The following is a 10062-nucleotide window of genomic DNA, read 5'->3' as shown; positions in this document are numbered from 1 at the left end:
GTGTACCAGTTTAACGTTAAATATTATTTATGATTTTACGTACATTCAATGTTTTAGCAGTATCTTAAAACCAAATATAATGACGGTTTGGATGGAAAGAGTTGAAGGAATATTTTGTGTAAACTTTAAGAATGGGTAATTAATTAAGAAATTCATAACGAACAGAAGTGAAACTATTGCTCGTACTACAATAATTTAGGTTCTTTCTCTCTATTTAACAAATGTCACTTCAACCAAAGAACAGAGAAGTTGACTCCTAAATGAAAAAGACCGCCCAAGAAACAGAAGCAATAATGTAAACACCAAGGAATTGTCACAGCAAGTGAAAGTGAAATAAAAGGCATGACATTAAACTAGTTGGCACGTGAACGAGGAAGATGAAGATGATCTGTTCAGAGACGCAGTGCTCAACAACAAGTTTGCTTGAGTGACTGGCATTTTATTCAATACCTCATTCCTACGTTTGCCTTTAAAAGGCAGGTGATAGCCTTAGTGGAAAAAAGACGGAAAAAAAAGAGGAGCTAAATGAAACTTCAAATAAAATTGAACGTTCAAGAAATGTTTCAACTATTTTTATTGATATTTCTGAAGAGCCACTTTGATACCGACAATAAAAGTTGACCAGGAAAATCTCCAATGGTATTAGAGATAATGACTACCCAATCATTACCCACTTCAAATATACGAGTTAAACCTAACTAATTCGGTGAATGACATATATTACGATCCTAGTATCAAATAAGGTATTAGATTTATTAACTTGCTACGGTGTTATTAACCCCTCTTTACGTTTTTGATTTCATTCCAAAAATCTACGATCTCTAAAGATAGGTTGAAGTAGGGGGTACTATACAATTTATACATCTTAATTGAACTAACTAACTCAACAATACGTTAACCTTTAGCAGTTATATCTGTCTGTTAACTTCAATTTTAACAGCTGTGACGTGCATAAAACAAGGTGTTAGATAATTGCAAGATTAGATTTCGTAAATTGTATTTCGTATTTTCTGACAGAGCTACCAAGGCTATTAGCCGCCGTTCCTATTTCTGAACTACTATCACCGGCAATCTATGTTAAGGAATTGACAGTCATTTTTATAACTCACCAATAGCTTAAAGTGAAGGATGGAATATTTTGTGGTATTTCGTAGAATCAGCAGGTTATTATAAGTGTTCGAATAACGGTTTATGTCACAATAAAAAACAAATCGCACAAAATATGTGTTCGGATTAATTAACACACACGGTTAGAAATTTCCGACAAACATAAGTGTTTTTTATAACATAAAATTCTGATAAAGTTTCGGACAGTTATAAACACTGGATTTTATGTTTTGGTTTTGACTACCATTACTCCCCTGTTAATGAAAGTAGTTTTTGTCACTAGTAAAACAGTTTTAAGATTATTTTAATGAGAAAAACCTGATACACATGAACTGATGATGCAATATTTATCTCACGAAGAAACGCATTATCCGTGCAGTAACAAAACACCATATACATAGTTTCATGACGTTAATAACTGATAATTAAAGACTTTAGGCTGTTGTTATACGCATGATTATTTTCTTTTGTCTGTTTGTTATTAAGCACAAAGCTACACAATGGGCTATTTGGACTGTGTCCACCGCGAGAACTGAGACCCAATTTTTAACGATAAAAGCTCTATAAATGAACCTTTAGGCCTGATTCTATGCCGATCAAAATGCTGAAGTGCGAAGACATTTGGTGTAAAATATTCAAAAACTTGCTAAATTATTAACGTATAACAACCCCGTTTCTTTTGCTGTAATTGATCACATTATGAGCCGAAGTCATTAAAATGCCCCCCCCCCCCCAGTGACACAGCGGAATGTTTGCGGACTTACAACGCTAGAAACCGAGTTTCGATACTCGTGGTGAGCAGGGCACGAATAGCACTTCGTATAGTTTTGCGCTTAACTACAAACAAATAAAGGAGTATTGTTATTTTCATCATAATAATCGAGAAATAAAAATGTGTTTAATAATATATTTTAATACTTAGTAACATATATTCAAATTACTATTGCTATTGGAAAATCGAAAACCGGTCTTTTTTTGTCATCTATGTCAGATTTTATATTACAATACAAATCTGTCGAACAGAGCAAAGCTTCGAAACATAGGTACATTTTCCTTTAAAAGCACCTGACAGAAAGTGAGGTGAACCAATGATTTCTTTGTAACATGATGTCGAACTGTTCTTCACCTAAGTAGCTGATACTTATCTACAAAACTTACTCTGAAGTAAGTTCCCGGATGTTTGTTGCAGTTTATCTCCATATGTTGTTATAAAACCTTGATCAGTTGGTTAAAAAACAGGGCTGCGACTTAACTTTAGAAATAAGTTCCCCAGATGATTTAGAATATGTTTTTACAGTTAGTATCAGGGTTTCTAAGAAGCTCTTTCCATGTTAATCTACTGAACTAAGCTGTGACTCAAGAAACTTCTTCAATTCAGATATTTGAACACCCATGGATACTGAGATGTGCATACATTTCACGATTAAGGCCTAGATCCAATTCACAGAATGCAGCACACATACACATCAAAATCCTTTGCAATTAACTCAGATGAATCAAGGTCAAATCGTGTAACTGAAGGCCCTCCAAACCCATAATCGATCATAGCTTCCAAGGTAAGTGAAACAGTTTTAGTCTCTTCATTAAATTTGCGAAAAATTCCTTCCATATTCCACCATCTTCATGATACTAACTGTACTCAGTCATTTGTTGCTATGTGATAAAGACATTGAGTTTGACAAAGATTATTAAGCATCCTACAATGAGAACGTTTGCAATGCCTGTAAACACTTTCGGCTGACCTGAAGGTTTTTGTTTTCTTTTAACTTGTACAGTCAAGTTCTCAGTTTTTATCAAATTATCTCAAATACTCTTGTCCACGCGTGACAAAGCACTGAAATCATTTTTCTGTTTTGATTATTTGTACTTCCTTATCTCATAATGATTTATCTTGAATCCACCTAATTCGCGGCATTTTGGTATTTTGCCCACACTTCGATGGTACTAATATACCTATCAATCGGATGTCTATCTGCATTTATACCTTTGCAGAACATGATAAAATAGCGTCCGGATATTTTTGGCGGGAAAAAATAAAATTACTTAATATCTATACTGTTTGTTCGATTTTAATATGGATAAAACATACTTTGAATTTAACTGAACTCAATAATCGGTATGTTTTACAATTTATAGAATGTCATCTGATTGATCTACTTTTTTGTGAATAATATATTAATGTTATGCTTTAAAAATAAATGGACCGTCCACTGGTGTGCGAATAATTCGAACAAAATATGTATATGCTACATATCAAGCTTTTTCCAATTAGTGAACTTCATCATTTTCACTGAGTGCAACAACAGCTCTTCATGCGCTGAAATATATTTATCTCGACTTTACTAATTTTCTAGATCCGTCTATATCAGCTGTGCTTAATGCAAGAGCTCGTAGAAAATAAGTAATTTAAGTGTTTTATCTCTGCGGTGGGCCCGCCAAAATGTCGACACACCCAGTTTGATTGATAGTATATAGAGAGAACTTCCGTTTATGCTACCTTGTTACGCTGTAAACACTGCATTTATTTTATTTTTTTTTACTTTGCTTAGCATTAAAACAGAACACCGAACCTTCATTATAATAGATTCAATGATTACTTATCGCATTTTAACGACTTTCTGTTCGAACGTATTAAGAATTCATAATGAGATAATATAAAATTTATAAAAGAACATTAGAACTGAAATATACCTTAATATATTTGACGTAAAATGAACAAATGCTCCCTCTTTCAATTTTAAAATTCTGTTTGTGAGTCTTATCATAATTTCATTTTAATAAGGTTCATATTTCAAATTTGTCTTTCCATTATTCTGTAACAACATTCACACCCACATACGGGAATTTCCATTCTCAAAATTTGTATAACATATTATACGAAGTATATGACATTACTTGAACAGTTTATACAGAAGCAAAACATCCATACATCCATAAGGCTACTCTCTTGATGTCATTAAATACTTATTTCTTACTGCATCAGACTTTATTTTTGTACTCAAGCTTTTATTCTACTGCATTACATTACTGTATCTAATATAAGCGTAAAAATAATTAAATTACAAGATACAGTGCTGTCTTTTATTTTAGCCTTTTTCTTTTGTAACCTATGAATAATCCCGTTTTTCATTTTAATATAACAAAGTAGCCTATCTTTAATTTGAAACGTTTTTTTTTGAAATTAATCTTTTGAAAACTTTCTTTTCGTTTTTTATTCATTCATATTTCACAAAAATAAAAGTATAATAAAGAATGCTAACATGTTTATATGGTTTGATATATGTACATAAAAAAAAACATACATCGATGGTGCAAAAAGAAAATTTCTCATAAACATCCGGTTGGATAACATTTTCCGGAGATGTCGAAACATATCCAAAAAAAAAATGTAACTCGCACCACTGTATATGTCTTCCAAACGATTTGTAATACAAAACTCCTTTGTCCCTACACATCAAATTAATTCTTCATTGTTAATTATAATTACAATTATTCCAAAAAATAAAAATCTGAAAGTTCCTCATATTTTCAATCGCACTTACAAACTTTTCCCTTGTGTTTAATTATTTTCCCTATCTGTTTTTCTTTCTATGTTTTGATTATAATACTCATTTTAAAGCTCTCAAGGAGTTTTGGTTATTATGCATGTAATTATACATATACGGTATTTATTTAATCATGATTAAACAATATTTATTGAAATAATGACATAACATAAACACAAAATTATTCCATCCAGAAAAAAATTTAAAATAACGTAATTCACAAGCTTCTCCTCTTTTCAGTCTTCTATTGACAAAATTGGAATTCCCAAGATATGCATCGAGAACCTTGAGCTAAGAAAATTATATTAAGTAAATAAGGCGGTAAGGGTTTGAGCGAAGTAAACCATGCATGATAAAATGAATAACAAAAAGAGAGTTTTAAACTTATCGTTCAAAATTCATTAAAAGCCTCAAGGAAGTCTTCGAAACTACAACCTGCAGCGTATCGAAGATACGCTTCCTTTGTAAACGAATATTTACGTTTCAAGTGTTCCACTGTAAATGAAACGAACGCACTTTTCGTTAATGTAATGTATACTTATGTATTCTAGCACATATAAACTTCATATAATTTTTTTTAATCAATACAATAAAATATGTCAATTCAGTATTTAGTAAAGAAACTGTTGTGTTTTTGTATTAGATATTAAGTTTCGTCATATATTTCAACTTGTCCGCTCAGCCTTTAAAATTACTCATGTATTCAAATAGGTGGTACCCACACACTCTACCAATAAGTAAATAGAAACCACCTCCAGTAGTATTTAATGTATCTGCTCTTTGCAATATTTAAGGCAAAACCCCGTTTATAGAGGTTGTCCGAAATGTCTGGAACCATAGACACTTCAACGAATTTTACAGAATGTGATCTACATGCTGTCCTTGTAATTCGAAACAAGTTTGAAGACGGTTTTTCCATTCTATTTTAACACTGTTAATCATGTTAATCATTGTCAATGGTCCACACTACCAGTCTCCTTACATTTAGCTAACAACTTCCCAACAGCACTGTGAGTGATGTTTTTCTTTGTCTCGGGATGGCGTGCATTAAATTCGGAAAAGCTGCAAATCACCTATGGTTCTACATTTTTTGGACATTCTGTACATCGTATTTACATGATATGAAATCTGGGCCAATATTATTGCTCTCCTCGCCTGGCGAAAGACTTGGATGGAGGTTTCTCTATTAGCTGTTTGTTTAGGACGCTTTCGCAGAGAATGATCAGGGATGGACCACACATGCTCGAGATGGTTCACATCTCGCGATTGGCCTGAACACAGGAGATTGTTAATGTCCTGACCTTCAAACCAACATTTTTCAGACTCGGACTAAGTGAGCAAGGGCCTCTATCTTGAATGAAAACTCTGATTCGTCTGATAATTTGATTGGTATTGCTGGAGCGAAGAGAGGATTCCTCCTAGCTATTCCGCTATAAAGATAACTTCTGTGGATATGGGACCACTCTAGCACCTGTCCTGAAACAGTAATGGCAGTTCAATATGGCTAATTCTCTACATAACACAAGGAATCCGTTCTGTTGGGTTGGGGGTAGAAACTGTTGTTTACCGACGTGACTGGAGCTGTATTTCACCGTTATTGCAAGTGACTGGTGATCTTTCATTGAATTTGACCATCGTACGCGCATTGTTTGTTTGTATTCTATGCAATCTATATTTGTTTATATATATATATCGGGATTATTTGCATTTAACGTCATGAAGGTGGCAAATATGTATTTCCGACAGTTTGTTTGTTTCAAGTTAAGCACAAACCTACACAATGAGCTACCTGTGCTCTGCTAACCATGGGTTTCGAGACCCGGTTTCTAACGTTGTAAGTCCGCAGATTTGCCGCTATGTCACTCGGGGGCATTTCCGAGATTGTCTACTTACTAGTAAGCTCTGTATATTTTACGATTACACAATAATTATGTTAACTTTAAAAATCTAAATAAAAAGTGTAAATAAACATCTCATAACCTTGAACGCTAATTAACTAAACCAAACACCGGATGGTTCGTTAAGCTTCGTGCCTTATAACGCTAAAAATAGAGGTACGATCCCAGCACTGTGCACAGCATAAAGAACCCATTGTACAGCTCTGCGCTTGACAGAAAATAAGGCCAAAAACAAAAAGAGTTGCATCGAACCAGAAAAATACCCAACAAATAAAACTAGGGTACATGTTACCCTTACTTTATAATATATGATAGCGTAAGTCTACAGACTTGATATATTACCTATATGGAAGTTCCATATCCATTTTATAATTTGAAGAATATGACTACCTGTTCAATTATTGAAGTAGAGTGTTGAACTTCAAATGTGTAAAATATATATATAATGTTTCGCAATATGAGTTCGTGCACAATATTGCACGACTATATCTCGACTTGTGCTCGACTATTCGTAATGTACCGTTTCTAGTAATTCTTTACGGGTAAACTATGCTGGTGATTAACTATTCTAAATACCTAACTTCTAGAATATTGTACAAATAATGATATACTTCATTCTTCACTTGTAGAGTATGTTACTTCTAAACTGACTTTTTCGGATATCATTAATAGCAGAAACGTACGGAAGGATTATTTTATTTATATATATATATATGTTTAAGTATTTTATTCATTTTGTGCAATCACCGGAGAAGTAGAATGAGAAACGACATATTATTGCGATCCCTAATAAAAAGATGCGATCCTGTGTTAAACATCTGCTTGTTATGAAAAATATATATACTGTTTCAAACTCTGAACGATGTATTTTCTCTCTATTTCATGCTATTTCCAACATAATATCAAGTACAATATAAGAGTAATGTTGTTAATAATTGTTAACAGTTAGTGAACCAAGGTACCTAATTTAAATAAGATAAAAGAAATTATTTCTCTAACTTCAATAATCGAGTCTAATGTAACAGAGAAGGGTTTGAGTAGTTTGACTTAAGGATATTTATTTTCCTTCTCTCTTTTGTCAGTAGTAGCTTTATGAAATGATAGCATCATCACCTAGGGTTCGATTCCTCACGATGAATAGAGCTTTGTGCTTAAAAAACAACATTTTTTTTTAACTTATAAACCACTACGAAAAATAATACGATATGAGCTCTAGGTTAACTTACCTTTATAAAGCAGAATAGCTGTCCACATAATCCACATAGTTGTAGTAAAATGTTATCACTCGGCAAAACTCAACAGATGGTTTGCCTACTTTTCACATTTAACTCCCGAGAAACATCTCTTGATACCGCTGCTTCTGCAGCTTACGTTATTGTATTTTGTCGACACAGAAACCTAGCCGAAGTAGATGTTTTCGCAGCGCTGAATGTTGACTGGTAGTAGTAATACAACAGTGGCTAACGCCACCACCGGTCGAGTGGGTCAATAATAATCGAGGTATCAACTGTTAGCGAAGAACTCATTGAATGTCACTTAATCATGTCTGACAATTATCCTTACATCATATAACCAAAACAATAGCTGATTCACTCTATACTTCTTCAGAATAAAGAGAGGGAAAATGAAATTATTAAATTAAACATGTTGAAAAAAAGCAGGATTACTCAGGTAAAATACACGAAATAAAGAAATGCTCGAAATTACTAAGGTGTTGATTTCCCTTAAGTGGCTTTTGTAAGGCGTTATAATATAACTTCATAGGAATAAATTGAAAATTCAACTTATTGCCAGTTATTTATTAAAAGTAAAAATCAAATTTCATGAATCCGCGATGACCTAAGGACTTTCAGTATATGAATTATCTCCCTTCATGACAGGTAAAATGGGACTTTCATGCAAAAGGAGTTTTAAACAATAGGTTTCCGTTTCAGTTACTAACAAAGCATAATATCTCTGATGGAGGTAAGTTTCCTTTTCGAAAGTACTTGACTTACCGAGTTTCTTTGTGTTAAAGCAATTTAAAGTTAGTTATAAAGCGATTTATGAAATGTATATTTCATTAATTAGTCATATTCCAGCCGTTATAGTCATAACCCCCATATTTTAATATCAGAGACGTATGTTAGCACTTGTAAATCCATATCATAGCGTATGTTTTTAAATTAACCAGAAACGTATTAGCCTTGTGTCAACGACGATTAATCATTTCTGAACGGTTTTCCTGGCAATAATTGTTAATAAGTCAGGTATAAATATATATATATATGTAGTGGTTGGTAAATCAGGTATGTATATATATATATATATATATGTGTGTATATTTATATGTAGTGGTTGGTAAATTATATATATATATGTGTATATTTATATGTAGTGGTTGGTAAATCAGGTATATATATGTGTATATTTATATGTAGTGGTTGGTAAGTCAGTTATATATACTTATATATAAATCTGACATTAATGTTCCAGTAATCATTACATTTTAACATTTTCGTCTCTAAATAATGATTGATTAATCATATCTAAACACTTTTATTTTAATTAATGGTTGATAAGCCATGTATTAACCATGTATAAATCAGTTTTCAAGTATTTATAGTTAATTAATTATAACAGTTTATTCTGGAATTAACATTTAATTAGTCATGGTCAAACCATGTTTCTCACACATGGACTCGATTAATTTTATGTATTTAAAACCATTCTTATGGCATTAATGATTGATAAATCATATATTAATATTATTTTGACATTGATGATTTAGTAATTACATCTAAACAGGTTTTTGACATTAAATTTTGGCATTGCTAGAAACATATCGGCCTAGCGTGGCCTAGTTATTTGTGTCTGTGCAAATTGTGATTCCGAGAATTCGTGGTGCGCAACCTGTTGTCTCAAAAATCGTTCTCCGAACTTTACAGTCTGGGATGTGCCTAAAACGTCATTGTCAAATCATACTATTTGGACAGACAAGAGTTGCCCAAGGGTTGATGGTGTTTTAGCTTCTTCCCTCTAGTCTATCAGTTCAAAATTAGGGACATCTATGTGTAATATGCCATGTGTAGTTTGCTTGAAAATTTTAAGAACAAACATAAGCATGTTTTATATCCATGACTAAACATAGGCCACCATCTTTTACACGTATATTCCGAAAAGGCCAGAAATAGACGAAGTAAGCAACTGTGGCGACATTTTCTAAATATACTGATGCTCAAGTATTCAAGAACTCGATTTGGAAATCAAACAATTCCTTTGCTGTAAAATACTTAAAATCTGTACTGAATATTTTGAGTGGTTTTTGTTGTTGTTTTTGTTTTTAGAATAAAGTAGAGAATATTCATGTCCTTGCATTGAGGAGCTTGTACCCCCTTATTAAACAGTTACTCGCTATGTATACTAATATTGTGTATAAGGAGCTTGTACCCTTTATTAAACAGTTACTCGCTACGTATACTAATATTGTGTATAACGAGCTTGTGCCCCCCTTATTAAACTGTTACTCGCTT

At 32.7% G+C, this 10062-nt stretch overlaps 1 protein-coding gene across 2 annotated transcripts in view; it reads right to left on the bottom strand.

Moving 5' to 3' along the window:
- Positions 1-7942, bottom strand: part of LOC111083227 — a 24032-nt gene extending 16090 nt beyond the window's left edge. For both annotated transcript variants that reach the window (XM_022379585.1, XM_022379584.1), the window contains exon 1: positions 7777-7942. In XM_022379585.1, the coding sequence (XP_022235293.1) occupies positions 7777-7813 (37 nt within the window). In that variant the 5' untranslated portion in view covers positions 7814-7942. The remainder of the gene's footprint in view (positions 1-7776) is intronic.
- Between the last annotated feature and the right edge of the window lie 2120 nt (positions 7943-10062).

Source organism: Limulus polyphemus, unplaced genomic scaffold (assembly GCF_000517525.1).
Source record: "Limulus polyphemus unplaced genomic scaffold, Limulus_polyphemus-2.1.2 Scaffold8669, whole genome shotgun sequence".
Lineage (NCBI taxonomy): Eukaryota > Metazoa > Arthropoda > Merostomata > Xiphosura > Limulidae > Limulus > Limulus polyphemus.
Note: the sequence above shows the minus strand (reverse complement) of the source record. Positions and strands in the feature narration are given on the sequence as shown.